General features: G+C 51.1%; 1 protein-coding gene across 1 annotated transcript in view; it reads left to right on the forward strand.

Annotated features, from left to right (window-relative positions):
* Window positions 1–15335, forward strand: part of VAV2 (vav guanine nucleotide exchange factor 2) — a gene marked incomplete at its 5' end in the record, with an annotated part of 120406 nt that overhangs the window by 72862 nt on the left and 32209 nt on the right. The window contains one exon of the mRNA XM_084299258.1: window positions 5259–5317. Within this exon, the coding sequence (XP_084155384.1) occupies window positions 5259–5317 (59 nt within the window). The remainder of the gene's footprint in view (window positions 1–5258; window positions 5318–15335) is intronic.

Here is a 15335-nt window from a genome sequence, read left to right on the forward strand (position 1 = left end):
GTTTAATGTTTGCTGTGCTTGTCGGGCCTTATAGGTACTGTGCAGTAGCATGCAGAGCGTAAATAATGGATCTGGAGCAAGCAGGTTGTGTTTTAGCTGCGCATTTGGGGCTGGCTCACATGCTCTGGGGCTGACAGAGTGCTGCGGGACGCGGGGCTGGGTTCCCCGAGGTGTTAGTCATGGGAGAGGCGCATGCAAAAAGGCAGTGATGGGAAAAACTGCTGGGGACACTTTGGTTTGCAAATATCCTGCCTTGGCTGTGAGCCCCCGTGTGCGCGTGGAGCTGGGTGCGAGGTGCTGGGGTGGGTGCTGGGCCCCGGGGGTGCAGCGATGCTCCCTGGCAGGTGGGTGGGCAAAGGTGTGCAGGGACCACTGCCACCAGCACCACGAACTGAGCTGTCTGGGGCACGTCCTGCTGGCGCCTCGCAGCAATCTCACGGCTGCTTGGGTTTGGCAGCCTTGTCCCTTCACCTCTTCACGATGCTGGTGTTGCTGTTGGATGCCGTTACCCAGCTCAGGACTAATTGAGCCAGCTGGTATCCAAGCTTAGGGTCTGCTTCCCAGCCACACTGAGGCAGGGGATTCGGTCTGAGGATTTTTAGTTTATTTTATTATTTTTATTTATGTTTTGTTCTATTTTATTTGCCCTTCCCGAGTTTAGGTGTCAAATCATTCCATGTGATTTCGGGCTCTGAAACCTTCTCCCCAAGAAGCATGTGCACAGAGGTAGCAACATCAAGGTTTCTGCCCAGGCTTATCGCTGCTGTGCTGAGCTCCTGCCTTCATCCAAAGCAAATCCTCTTGTTCTGGGAACGCACGACGGCCTCACTAGGGTCTGCACAAGCCACGAGCCTGGCTCCAGCCCCTGCAGCTTGCTCCTAACTGCAGGGTTAGGGAGTTCCTCGTATGCAAAGTGTATTCCAGCCCAGCTGCCTCGGGTTGTTTTTGCAAATAACGAGAGTTTATTTTAGTTTTCTCGATGTGCAGAGATACCGCTAGAAATAAACAATGCTGGAGGAAATAGAAGAGCAGTAAGCATATTAATTTATTTTTTTGTTTTGTTTTAGTTTATTTTTAAATCCGTAATTCCTAAAAGAAAGCATTGGCTCTAAGGAAGATGAATATTAATGGTTTTCTTACGGTGTGGGGCTTTTGCTGGTTTGGTTTGTTTGTTTGCACAAATCCCACTTCTTTGCTCAGCCAGGATCCGTGCAAAGTGACCGGTGAATTTTAGGAACCTGGCTTGAGACCTGCTTTTGTTTCTGGAAGCGCAGAACTCGGTGCCTTTTGAACATGAGGCTCTCCATGAGGCCTCTGGTGCTCAGGCTCTGAAGCCGTGTCCCTGGCCCTCCCGCTGCCTTCCTGCTCGGGCTGATCCACAGCCACGCTCTTGTACCGTGGGGCACGAGGTTGGTGAATGATCAGCTGGATTGTTTGGTTTGGCTCATGGCAGCAAACCGGAAAGCTGGAATGCCAGGAATGCAGAGAGCGTCCCTCACCCTGCCCGGGGAAACCACCAGGGATTTTCCAACCCAGTGCAGGTCAGCTGCTGGAACCAGTCTGTGGGTTACGGCTACCTCTGCCTGCACTTTGTACCCCCAGAGCTCTGTTCCTGGCATCTTGTTGTCACCTTAGACCTAGCTTTTATGGCAACACATGCACGCTGAGCGCGGCTTTCTTGGAGGAAGTTCCGCTGAGAACTGGATAAAGTAATAATAATAATAATAACCTGCATGAGACCTTATTTAAGCCTACAGCCCGCCTCCTCCCAGAAGACAAACGCGCCCATACAAGTGTGTTTTTCCCAAGCAGAGTGTAGAAATGACTCTGCAAAACCTCCCCCTGCCGGTACTGGGCACGGGGCTTTCCCCTGGGCTGCGGGATGGGGCACGGCACTGGGCTGTGCCATGGACTTGGTCACTGGAGCCCTCTCCAGCATGGTCCAAGGGAGCTGTACATTTGGGAATTGTTGCTCAAGGCTCCTGGTGTGCTCCTGTAGCACTTTGAGGATGCTGCAGCCTCAAGACTGGCTTCATAGGTTCGAGCAGTGGGGATGCCCGAAGGTCTGAACGTCTGAAGTAATTGGCATAAATCATCGGGGAGCTGATAAGAAGTCTGGGGGCGTGCTGTCTGCCTCGGGAAACAAAGCTTCTGCGTTTCCAGCCTGCCTTAAAGGAAAGGGGAGGTATAAATAACTGGCGAACTGTAATTCCACTTAGTGTCATGTCTGTATTAGCTGTGTTAATATGTCCTAGAACTGCAGGAGCAACTAAGCCACGGATGAGATCAGGGACTCCTTGTGCCAACCGCTGCTTGGCTGCATAGCGCAGCAGTTCCTGCCCTGCCTAATAGAAAACGATAGCCGGGAGTGGCAGGAAGTATTAACTGCGTTTCTCAGCACATAAGAACCTGCTTTATGGGGAAAATGACACAGTTTAGCAAACACTTAAGGATTTACTTACTTTTAAGAATGCTGTTTAATCCTGTTGAAATTGAAAGGATTACTTGTTCTTAAACGCACGCTTGGTGCTTCCCTGGCTGGGGCTGGCACAGGAGCTAGGGTTGTGCGGGGCTTTCCTCGCCCCCAGCTCCTCCTTAGCGAAAAATAAATAAATTCCTCCTTGGAAAAACCCTGCTGGGTGCCGGACAGTCACTGCTCACTCTTGTTTTTGGAGGTGTAAGGCTTCTTTGTACCCAATCCTTCTCAGAAAGTGGGTCGCTTCGCTGCGGCCCTGAGCATGGATTTGGAGCCTGATCACAGGCAGGCTCACCCGGAACAGGTCCCAGGCTTTGATGTGCCAGGATGCTCAGAGATGTGGGGGTTTTGTGAAAGAACAAAGCAAAAAGCCCTGGCGTGGAGAACAGCGTGCTTCTCTTAGATTTCCCTGGAAGTCAAACCGTCATCGTATCTGTCTGAGTCATAAATTTATCTCTGGGCTGTGCGAGCCTAATAACAGAGGGCAGACGAGACTCACCCGCTCAGGAGGGGATGTCCCTGGGGCCACACGGTGCCCCCAGCCCCTGGCTTGTGGTCCCTCCGGCTGGCAGCCAGGCTCTGCCTTGAGTCTGTGGACAATAATGGGCTTGGTGCCACTTCTCGCCCAGCCTGGGTGCAGTCAGTCTGGCAGGATTTAGAGGTGGGATGCTGAAGCACAGGGGTTTAATAATACGGGCAGAGCGGTCTTTTAGGTTGTTGATAATTTGGGGAGTAAGACCTGATTTCTTTGAGTCCCAGTTATGCTTTAATGATTAGGTTTGCTGTTTGAAGGGCGATGTTACCAGAAGTCATATCTTTGCTTGACACTTCCCAAAACCAAAGCAAACAAGAGATGGCCAAGACAGGACTGTGAGAGGGACCAGGAGAGCCAGGCTGGTTCAGTGCCCCCCCAGGACGGAGGTGGGAATCTGGTGGGCGCCTGCAGCATGCTGGCCACAGAGCACGTGGCCAGAGCACCTTTTGTGGAGGAGTTCAACCTTTGCCCGTGCTTCTTTTTTGTTAGATTACAGTAAAATGGGGAACTTCGCTGCATTTACATTTGTGGGGCTACACTTCTGCTGTAGGAGCTTTACGGCTCCTCTTCTGGTTGCCCGGTAATTATGGGCCGTGATCAGCAGCTCCAGGGCATCGCTGGAAAAGGCAGGCAGGCGGGGATGGTGTCCTGATTGCCAGCCAGATGGGATCCCGAGGGTGAAAAATAGGCCAAAACAAGCTCATGACAACCGTGGCAAAAATGATGTTTTGTCTAATTAAAAAAATCCCTTATCCATATCTTCTGATTAGAGGGAACTGTCAGGGGTAGCATCTTATTTAAATAAATAAATAAATAAGTGGAAGGCTGTTTTGGTAATGATCTGTTTTGTTAGAAGTATCATACGGGGGGCAATAAAGGCTCTGAGGTGAGCAGAAAATCCCCTCTTGCTCTGCGGCTCCTCTCTGTGCTAGATGCCCATCGGGGACATTTTATACCAGGGCGAAACTTGGCCAAGTTTTGCCATTCACAGCGTCTCATTTGCCTCGTTGAATAATTCAGCATCTCTGTTCTCCGAGTGGAAGTCGGCTGCGAAATGCCAGGCTGTGGCTGCTCCTTTGTTGCTGCCCTGACTTTGGGTCCGAGCGTGGGGACAGGAGGCCAAAAGCCAGGACAGGAGGAGATGGGTTTGGAGCACGAAGCATCGGTTCTGCTGCAGCTGGAGGAACTGAGGCTCAGGGGCATCCCGTGGAGCCGCGGGTGTGTGTCCCCCAAACTGAGCTTGGGGTTTGCACACAGAGGGAAGGATTTGCATGGGGATCCGTGATCCGACTCTGGTTGGCATTTTTGGGTTTAGGTGTGGGGCAGCTCCAAATCTCTGCAGTGTTCGACTTCATCTGCTCAACGGAGAGCCTGGGGTTGAGTGCCCTGGGCACGGGGACCTTTCCTGAAGTCCTTTACGTGCATCCCGGACACAGGCACCTCAATTCATTCCAGTGGGCAGGAAACCATTACAAAAATAATAGGTTTGTTTTTCATTCTGGCTTGGAAATGATGAATATCACTAAAATTTGTAGTTTGGGATCTGTAAGTGCCCGAAACCATTCTTTGTCTTCACTTAAAACCCTGAGTAGCAATTAAAAAAGGAGCGTGCATCAAAAATGATAGTTTTCAGAAAAAGCTGGCATCTTTACTGCTCTTGATTGCGATACTGGTGAAAATATTTCACGCTGAACCCGTCCTGTCTGCTTTCTCCAGAAGAAGGCAATGGTCTGCGCTCAGCTCTGACCTCTTTGGTGCCTCTTTATGGAAGTGCGAGTAGTCAAAACCTTTCAACGTCGGAAAGTTTGCCTCAAAAAGAGGTGGTAGAATGAGGCACAAGGTGCTATAAACCTTTTGAAATAAAGCACAAAGTAAGACGTTTTTTTTCCCAGGTGTTCTCAATGCTGCATAAAACCCATTGGAGCAGGTCTGGTGGTATTACAGGAGCTGCAGGACCGAGCTTCCCTGGGTGACGCTGCTGGATGTGTATCTTTATAGCTGAAGGTTAAGGGTCTTTTATGCTCAGTGGTAAAAGCAGAAGCGGTGTTTGCTCAGAGAGTATCCTCCGAGCCCTGACGGTGATGTGCTGTGGCACTGATGGGGGCACTGGAGCACATCCATTTCAGTGGATGGCTGTGGGAGCAGAAAGCTCAGCCCCAAATCCCGTGCTGCGGGTCCTCAGGTGCCCTCCTGCCTTGCTCTGTCTTCAATAAGCACACCAGGATTTTTTTTTTCTCTCATTTCCAGGTGATCTCGGCAGTATCCAGGCTCTCCTTCCACAGTATTGCTCAAACCAAAGGAATTAGGTAAGATCCTTTCGATGTGATGCTTTAAATGTTGTATCTCTATATATACTCATAGCATTTAATCGCATCAGAAACATCAACGGGACTGGGATAAATTAGGGTTAAGCAGACACTGAGGATGTAAAAGCACCTTGCCAGCTGCTCAGGAATAGTTTAAAAATAAAAAAAGAAGTGAAAAAGCCACAAGAATGTAATGCACCAGGGAGGGACAAAGGGTGGGGCTGAGTTTGTGGTGATGGAGGCTTTGCTCTGGTCTCCTCTGCTGCTGCCAAGCAATTCCCCTTGTCCCAGGAGGTCAGAAATGCCCGTCCCCTTCCTTGCCACCCCCTGTCCCTGTCCCCTGGGCTCGCACCCGCTGTCCTCCCAGGGACTTGGCGCTGTCGGGAGCTGCAGGAGTGACCTGGATTTGCCAGCAACTGGGAAATCTCTTCCTGGGGTGAGAAAGGCACCTGATGGCTGCCTGTCTGATGGGGGCAAATAAATGGCCTGGCCGCAGGGAGAGCTGCCTGCTGCCCCGGCTGCTCCTGCCTGGAGCCCTGGAGAAGGGCTTTAGGAAAGCAAACAGCCCCATCCAGCAGAGCTCTGACCCGCTTTGCTCAGTTCAACCCAATTTGTTTGCAATTGGTTCCCTTGTTTGCGTGCATTTATATTATTAATCAGGCAGCGTCTGCTCATTAGGCTGAGATACAACTGGGAAGAGTTCTCAGCCTGAAGAACCTTTCCTCCCTTCTTTTTTAATTGGTAGTTGGTTTTTTTTTCCCTTTCCCCTCTGTCCCCTATGCCCCAAGCTGTAAAACACTTGCTTTTTTTTTTTCCTTGGATCTTGTCTTGCTGCTGTTCTGATCAGGGTGTAGCATCACACTGGGCTGTGGCTGCGTCCTGGGGCCAGCCCCAAACTGTGGGGCCAGCTGTGGGGTTTAGGACTGGATGAAGCCCCCCCCCCTTTTACTCCTAGCCCCGCCACCCATACCAGCCACCCCACACCACGATTTTTACGGCCTGAACTTTATTTTCTTAACATCACGCTTTATTTTTCCTGCCTTGACTGCACTGATATTGCTGGAGGGGAACAGCTTTTCACGTGTAAAACAAACTCTGAGTCTTCCCATCTGTTAAATCCAAACCTGACAGATCCCACCCGGAGCGGGGGGAGATTCGGGGAGCGAAGGAAAGCACAGGGAGGGATAAAGGCGTGCTCTAAGTTAGGGGCTATTTATTATCAAGGATAGCCCAGAGTCCTGGGGAAGGTTGGTTTGCTGCTTGGGATGCAGGCGTCTTGTGGATGTGCTGATTTTTTTTCTCGTTCATTTTACAACCAGCATTTACAGTCCCCACTAAAATCCCTTATCTTGAAAGCCTTTTGGCACCGTAATTACACAAGAATAGCAGAGAGCTTAACGGGGCTTTGTGTGTAGCTCTGTTTTCCCTGCGTATTAACCCTGCTCCTCCTCCCCATTGTAAGCACAGAAAATGCTCTCCCTCCCTTCAGCCCGAAAATCCCCCCACGGGGCTGTCTCTTCCCATCACTGCCGTGCCCCACAGTGCCAGAGCCCTCGTTTTGCCCATTGCTGCCAGGTTTTTTTTTTCTAGCTAGATGATTTCTTGCTGCACCATCACCTGAGCCGAGGTGAGAAGCTGATCTCAGATGAGTTCGGTCAATCCGGGGGAATCTGCTGTAAATTAATCAGCAGCCCCAGCTCCCCAAGGGGACTGCTTGCTGGGGTCCCTTGCTTTCCCTCCAAGGAGATGCTGCCATTAGAATAAAGAGGAAAAATCTCGTTGGCTTAGGCACAGTGCTCAAAAAAACACGCTAAATACTGTGCAATTCACAGTATGGATGCGGGTCTGTATTTTAGGTCTAGGGCTTCAGGATGAGGCAAATTAAGAACAAAATAAGTCCACCAGCCTATTACGTGTCCTTAAGTAAGTTCTATGGCATGCAGGGTAGAAAAATAAAAATCAATCTTCTATGCTGTTCAGTGAAGAAAATGTAAGTCTTTCTGGCTAATAATTTGTGGATTCATGAACCTTGCCAGAGAAAGCCTGTTTCACAGAGTAAATCAGATAGCTATCAGGATAGCTCTGTGGAGATGACAGAGTGTTTCTTCCGAGGAACAAGCTACAAGCAGCAGAACATGGCAAAAAACCGAGCGTGAGTGCGCTGTGCTGTTTGCAGTGCTCTGCGAGGGCTGGAGATAATCCAGGGTGGCTGCAAGCCCGCACGGCACATCTCCTGCTGCCCTGCTCTGCTCTGCTCTGCTCTCAGCTCCAGGTTTCAGAAGTCCCCTGCAGAGCAGTGGCACCTTTTGGCACGTGGCATCACCGATGAACTCTTGGCAGGCTGCTGGATGCTGAAATAGAGATGTGGGAGGCCCTTGCACGAGGCTGTTGGTGCAAACAGCGTGGATGCTCTGGGTTCCCACTAATTCAGGCAGCGTGTAGTCCCAAGGGCCGCCGCTGGCTGCTGCACACCTGCATCATTTTTGGATGCATAAGAAGCCCCTCAGTGATGAGAGCCTTGTTGGTGTCTCCTCGAAAAGGGCACGTTTTCTGGCTTTGAGGCCATCAGAGAGAGGAAAGGCGGTTTTGTGAGGAAGAAGCATGCTGAAGGAAGGGGGATGCACACCGTTGTGTGCAGATCCTGGCGCTGCCCCCAGGTGCTGGACATGGCTCTGGGCAAATCCCTGAGATTTTTTTTTTTTTTTTCCCCAAAAAGCTCCCCTTTGAGCTTCCTCAAGCAAACTCTTATCTCTCAGGAGGACAGCAGGACTTCTTGCTGCAGATCCCCGTAAATAAACCAGGGTTTTCTCCTGGCAGCTTGGTTTCTTGAAGCCTTTCCCAGCACAGCCCTGGTCGCTCCCCCTTGCCCATGGTACTCCTGGCCCCGGCTGCCTGCACCTGGTGCTGGCGAGCTCCTGGGGCTGAGTGCGAGCTGTGGGAGGGGGGCCGGGTGTTTTCATCTCCCCGAGATGCTTGTTTTTCCTGGAAGCGGAGTTTTGCAAGCAAAGCAGGAGGTTAAGGAATATTGGCTCATGCTGCCTGCATGCATTTTTAATGCGTGCGCAGGGAAGCCATCTGAGAACGGGAAGGGGTTCGCGTGCTCAAAGGCCTTTTACCAAGGTCCTTAATCTAAGTAAATCCTTTAGATATGAAGCGAGCCTCTAAGTGACTTTTTTCAGAAGGCACGGCGGTTAATAAAATAGATTTTAAAACATTTGCAAATGGGGAGGAGGGGTAAAGCAGCATTTGTCAAGCAGATGGGGTCTCCAGTGGGCACAGTGGCAATGCTTTAGCTGTGCAGGGGGATGAAGAGGAGGAGGAGGAGGATGGCTGTGTGGGGCCCCCCCCCCCCAAGAGAGTGGAGTGCTGCAGCCACCTGGTAGCATGTTTGTAAAATAAATTGTAGGGATTTTTTTGTTTGCTTGTTTATTTGCAAGGCTTTGCTTGCAAAGGCAAGACAAACACAGCGAGGCCAGCCTGCCAAAAAAAATATTATTTGAATTTGAACAAATAAATAGGTAGAAGCCAAAATGCCATGTCTCTTGGCTAGTAACCTCCCTGCGTGTAGCACCCCCTGAAATCCCAGGCTGTTGGTGTTGAGCCAGCTTGGTGTGGTGCGATGGGAGGCTGCAGGAGCAGGTCCCAGCACCCTGCCGTCAGCAGGGATTTAACCCAAAGATTTCCCAATGACCCTGCTTTGTGAGGCTCAGCACTGCTCGGTTTCGCCCAGGTAAACTATTAAAACAGACTGCCGTGCCTAAAATGAGGTCTGCAGCCTTATCATCCCCAGAGTTCCTGTGCTTAATGGCTTGCCAATAATATCAGGGTGTGTGTGTGGGCTGGGAAGGGAGAGCCACGAGCATCCTGCCTGTGCTTTCATGGGATTGTAATGCTGCTGTCAGCACGACAATGCCTTCCCTGCCCGAGCAGAAGGGAATTTATCAATTAAATCATCCTGGGGGTGATGCAGGGGCTGTTGGGAGGTGCTAAACATGCTCTGAGTCCAGCCCCGTTGCTCTTAACATCTTCATTTCCACAGTGCAAAGGTCTCCCTAAGGTAACGAAGAGGCTTCCCATGAGGTCAGCAGAGATCAGGTCTGGGAGCTGGGGTGGGAAGGCACAAGCCCAGGCATAGCTGGTCAAGGAGACATTCCCCTGGCTGTCCTGGGGGAGAGGAGGGGAGTAGTGGAAATATTTGGGGGATTTGCAGACTCTCCAGCACGATGGATGCTGTATTCGGGCTGTGGGCCCCCCTCCCCAGTGATGGCAGCTCAATGCAGGAGGCAGATCCAGCCGTGTGTGAAAAAGGCAAGCAATTAAAGTCGCTAACAATTAAGTCCTGGAGTGTCTTCAGGCAGATGCTGGTGGGAAGGTAGCTCCAGACCTCTCCTCCCGTACGGCTGCTTTTACAAGGGCTGTTGTATTCATCGCCAGCGCGCTCCCTGTGATTGCGCTCTGCCCATTATATTTTTTACTGCTGTTGTGTATCCATTGTACTCACTTTAAGTGTTGCTATAAAATGGATTTAGAAGGCTGTGTAAGGAATCCGTGTCCTGAAAATTGCACGCTGTTGCTGTGCAGCGTGTTCTCGTGCTCTGGGGAGTCCGGGACTGGGACACAGCATAAAAATACACGCCTGCGTTACCCAAGCTGATAGAAACCATCCATACCTGTCCCGGCGCTCCTTGCAGACATCTGCCTTGCTGAACATCAATCCTGAGCAGCCCGAAACTGCGGAGATTTAGCCACAGACCTTGCAATTGTGGGGTCAAGTGGAGATGGCTTCCTGTGATGCGGACAGACCTTCACTAGGAGCCCCATTTGTCCACAGGCAGGACCCTTGGCTGAGAGCAGTTCTCTCCCAGCTAAGACATTTTCAGCACATTTATTTTGGCAAGCGTGCATCCTCGCAGGCTCGCTCCTAAGAGAGGCTGAAAAATCTCCCTGACGTGTTTTCATGCAAGGCCGCTTTGTAGGCCGGGGAGGTCACCCCGTAAGCATCCGCTAATGGGAGCAAAGGCAATTTCTCTCGCCCCCTCCCCACCAGCAGCCTTGTGTAATGTAGGTACAGCCCTGAAGTGCACAGCTCGGCTTAGTGGTGAGATCTGGGGCTCGCTGGCTTTTTGGGTTCACCAGCCTCGTCACGGCTTGTTGCCTCGAAGGTGCTGAGCTTCCCTCGGGGTCCCTCCCTGCCTCGCCTCCCACCTCTGGGTGCGATGGCAGAGCACCCACAGCCTTCTCCTCTGCTTGGTGTCAGCACATGGGCTGGTGTGGGGAAGGCTGTGCTGAAATTCGGTACTTTCCCTAGGCCTGCAGAGGGGTTTCAGGCTCAACAGATCCAATACAGGGGCGGGGAGGTGGGCAGCTTCCAGTGCTGGGGATGTGAAGGTTCAGGATCGGGTCCTGCCTCCTCTCGGGGCCAAGCCACATCGCTTTGCACCCCTCTGGTGAGGAGAACTTACATCTTTTGGTTCCTGATGGAGCACAGGCAGTGCTGTTGAGGCCAGGGGCCTGTTTGGGTCTGGCTGGTGTTGCACAGCAGGGCCCTATCTGGGTGGCTGTGCTGGCACACACCTGGGAGCAGGCAGGAGTATGAATTTGGGGAGAGATTTGTCATTATTGGCAAGCGCTTCAGAGGGCTGCAGCTGCTCAGGTACAGCAGGGAAACAGCTGCTCGGAGTACTGAAAGATTTCCTCAGGCCGCTTTGCCGCATGTTAAGAGCAAGGCTCAGAGAGATTTGCAAATTCAGGCAATCGAGGAGCTTTGCGGGGTGTGACTAACTATTGTGGGGTATGATTTGTCCTCATGCTCCCAAGGAGACCAGGGGGAACATGCCCTGGGGATGGGCTGCTGCCCTCCCCCAGCACTGGGACATGGGAAGCTGGCACTGCCTGTGCTTACCACGCTGGCCGTTGATTTTCAGCCACAATGTTTTTAAATCGAGCTTTTTTCTGAGTCAGAGAGCTGGACCACATCCCTTCCTAGGGATTGTTACCCCAGAGGGTACTTCTCTTTGGGAACGATGTTTCTGGATTCCCCTTTTGATTTTACCCATCTGTTATTGTCAAAGCGGAGCTGAAGTGAGGAGGAAATTGTGCCACTTTCCAGAGCGAAGCATTGCTGCATGAGAATTTTTTTTTTAAAAACGCGATAATGTGTTGAAACATAAAATTATACGAGCTGTTATTTTCTTGTCTCATAGTCTCCAGAAATATTTGGTTCAGATTCGAGCTAAAGATAAATCAGGGCATGCAGCTAACCCTTGGGCACAGTGCAGTGCGCTGTGCTGAATGCTGTAAGTACTCTCCTGCAAAATCATCATCTTTGTGTTATCTGATTATGTAGCTTGCTGCTTCCCCGCTGAATTTCTATCAGAATTAATCTTGTGAGAATTTCTGCGAGTTCCAGACCACAAATAAAAGCAAATCATAATTTTTCAGAAGACGTGTCTAAAATTTGGCACAGCACGAGGTGCTTCTTTCCAGAGATGAGTAATGTAACACAATAGCATGATTTTAATTAAATTCAGCAGCTTTTGGTATGCTCCGATGTGTCTTGTTCTGCGGGGAGAATTGATTCCATCCTGCTTTAGAGAATCGGACATTAAGAGCATGCTTTTTGTCTGTCTCATAGTGCTTGACCAAAACCATTCCCCGAGCTTGTTCCCATCTCACAGAGGGGAACCAAAGCTTGGGGAAGTGCCCGGCGTGAGAGCAGAGCTGGGGAAGGAGCTCTGGGTCCCCCCGGTCAGCTCACACCCACCTCTCGCTGCAGCCATAAATCTCTCACCCCCCCCAAAGCCGATGACGGACGCATTCTCAGTTGCATGCAAACATCTTGCAGAACCACATGGTTTCTTTGGACGGCCCCACGGGCGCTGTGCTGATGAAAGCATTACGTCCTGCGTCACCCCAGGGGCTGAGGAGCGAGCGCCCCACGGCCGTCAGCACGCTGCTCGCCAAATGCTCTCGGTAAGGAGAAGGTGCTGCTGGGATCCTCGGATGGATGAGGTCTGAACTCTTTTCCTTTAGCTCTCTGGAAGGGTTTCTCCTCGTACATGGGTGTATTTGGGATGCAAGCACCTCCCCAAATATGTGTCCTGCATGCAGATGTGACACAGTGTGTGGGCATGCCGGGTGCCTTGGCCAGCAGGTCCCACGGGTCCGTGTGTGCACCCAGACTCACCCAAAAGCCCAGGAGCCGAGGCTGGCTGCTAACCTAACACCCAAACTCATGCTGAAAGCCTGAAGTACAAAACCTTGGTGAAATCAGAGTCCTGGGTTTCTCTGTCTTTCCATGAGGCTTTCTTCAGAAAGGGCTCGTTGGAGGATCTGCGCATCCAGCCGTGGCTTTGTGAGTTACTGCAAGGTGTGATTACAGTCCGGAGATCCCACGTACGAAAACGTTTTTCAGCCAGATCCTGAGCACAGGACGCTCAGCACAGCCCCATCCATCCCAGCAGAGCTGCAGAAGCCCATTTGTACCCGTTTCAGGCTCTGGTCCTTTCCATTTACCAAGAAATCCCTTGCAGAAGGGGCAGCAGATGGGCGCAGCTCAGGTTTCATGGGCGTCACACACCCAGCCTGCTGTTTAAAGCACCGAAGTGCTATCCCTGGACTTGGGAAAATGGGACAAGATAAGCATGCTGGTGTCTGGAGGCTGGAGTCCAACTCCTGGCGAGGGCTGAGCCACCTCCTGTGGTCTCCTGTGGCTGTTCACACAAGTCATGCAAACCCCACTGTGCCGGCGGGGCTGGTGGCTGTCCCCAAGAAATCAGGATGGAGACAGAGAGGAGAAATAGAAGAATAATCACACTGGATTCACCCTGTTCTATCATACACGAATTTGAGGCTAAGATGCTACTGAACCAAATGATCCGAGTAAAACCGACCCATCCCTGACCCTCTGTACTCTCTGTGATGGCATCCAGAGGTGAGCAGCTGGCTTCGGTTGCTAGGACAAGGCACCAGACGCTGAAATATGCTCACAAATAAATCTTCCTGCTTATTGCTGCTGGAGAATTGCAGCCTACCTAGTTCTCCTCGTTAAATAATTCAGAGCAGAGAGCAGGCAGCGCGCCGAGTTGCAAGCATTGCTGCCAAGGAGCCTGGGGATGGCTGCTTAGGATACAGCGTGGGATGGCCCCGAGTGACCACCTAGAGCAAGGGAGGGCTGCTTCTGCATTAGGTGCCTGGTGAAATATTAATTGAATGTCCCCGGTATGGTGTGCTCTGGCTGGGGGCTGCTCCTGCATTTCCTTGCAGAGAGGCATTTTTTTTTCCAGGGGGCTCCGTGCCCCGGAAAATTGCCTGAATGGTTTTAAGCTCAGAGGGGAGCTTTGCGTTGGGTGTCGGGGAGGATTGGCTGCCGTAAGTCTTGTCCTCAAGCTGAGAAGCTTCCTTTAAACGCCACAACAAATCACTTGGTCTTTTCTTCTCTTTTTAGTCTCTACAACAAACGCCTTGGATCAATCACTCCTGGGTTCTCTTCTTTGATCTCTGGAAATGGTGCTGTTGAATGCGCTGGGGTTTGTTGTGAAGAAGTCTGCTCTGGGAGGTTTATCATCTTTAAGAGGCTGCTCCAGCAGCGTTTGATGTTGCTGGGGCTTTTGCTCTCCATCCGAGTGGATGAAGTGGCACAGGCTTGAAGGATAAATGGCTCAGCAGGTGTCACTTTTTTTTTGTGTGATGGTGGACTGAAAAAAAAGAAGTCTAGTGCTTAAATATTGATTCTAAAAAGGGACTTTTTTGAAACAAATTTTAAGAGTTTGGGAACTCTGCAAAACTGATGGGTTTCAGTGGACGCAGAATATTTTATTCATTAATGTTGGGCATTCCCAGCTATTGCAGTTAATACTGCTTAGGAAGCGCAGTGAAGCACACAATTTTTCAGGGAATCATGAGCTCTTAGTCCCCTTTACTCCCGAGGCTTCTGCTATTATTTTACTTATTTTTTTTCAAATAATGCCATTCGGACTGGTCCTAGACACTATGACAGCTCTCGGAGAGCTTGTGGCTGGAGGAGGTGCAGCTTTTGGGTGCCAGCTGCCTGAACCCCCTGGCAAGTCCCTGCCTGGGTGCTGCCAGCTGGGAGAGGGGCGGCTGGCACCCTGCTTTGGGCAGGGAGGTGGCAGCCCCGCTCCCATGACAATGACCCAGGGACTTGTGAGCATCACTGGGGTCTCGTGTGGCTCCTGGACAAGACACACATTTGCACAGGCAGCCAGCTCAAAGGGCTCGACCAAAGCGCTTCCTCCAAAAAAGCCGCCCTTCAGCTCCGAATTTCAGACGGCTCATTTGGTAACCCTTCCCTCAGCCTGACCTTCCTTCTAATTGCATTCCGCGCGTCCCTATTTAGCCATTACCTGCAATTGCTGAGATACAGGTTATTAATTCCTCCCCTGCCCTGACTTTCACTCCGGTGCGTTGCCCACGGTCAAGGTGAGGCTGCCGGGGCTCACGGAGCTGCTGTCTCCCAGAAACTCTCATTAGGAGATGGTTTTCTCTTTGCTCTCTCCTTGTCTTACACGGTGGGGGTTTATCACAGCCCTTGATTACACCTCAAGGCCAGATTTATGGTTGGAAACGCATTCTCGTGATTTTAATATTCCTGATAGCTCTTTAACGTCTTTTGTTCTGGCATGGTGAGCTCTGGAAGAGGAAATAGAGTTTAAATGCAGAAGGTGCGTTTAGAAAAAAGGAGGTCATGTCTTGTGGTGGGTTTTTGCCTTTACTTTAACCAGTGGTGTTTGAGCAGAGGTCACCTCTGTTTTTTTTTCTCTCCTCCTGGGGCTTTGCAGGGTGGTGCAATGCTGCTGCCGTTCCCCTTGCTGTTGGGCTGAAATCTGAAGATGTTTCCCCAGGATCAGCTCAGCCATGGGCAGGGCTAGCTTGTGACTTTTTGTGAGAGCTTCACGTGGATTCGTGCTAGCCCCAAGCCCCCAGGGCAGAGGAAACCCACAAACATGTGCTTTGTGAAGCTTTGTGAAGCCTCCCCTGATCACTCGCTGTGCCTTTG

The sequence above is a fragment of the Netta rufina genome, assembly GCF_964035555.1.
Source record: "Netta rufina genome assembly, chromosome: 20".
NCBI lineage: Eukaryota > Metazoa > Chordata > Aves > Anseriformes > Anatidae > Netta > Netta rufina.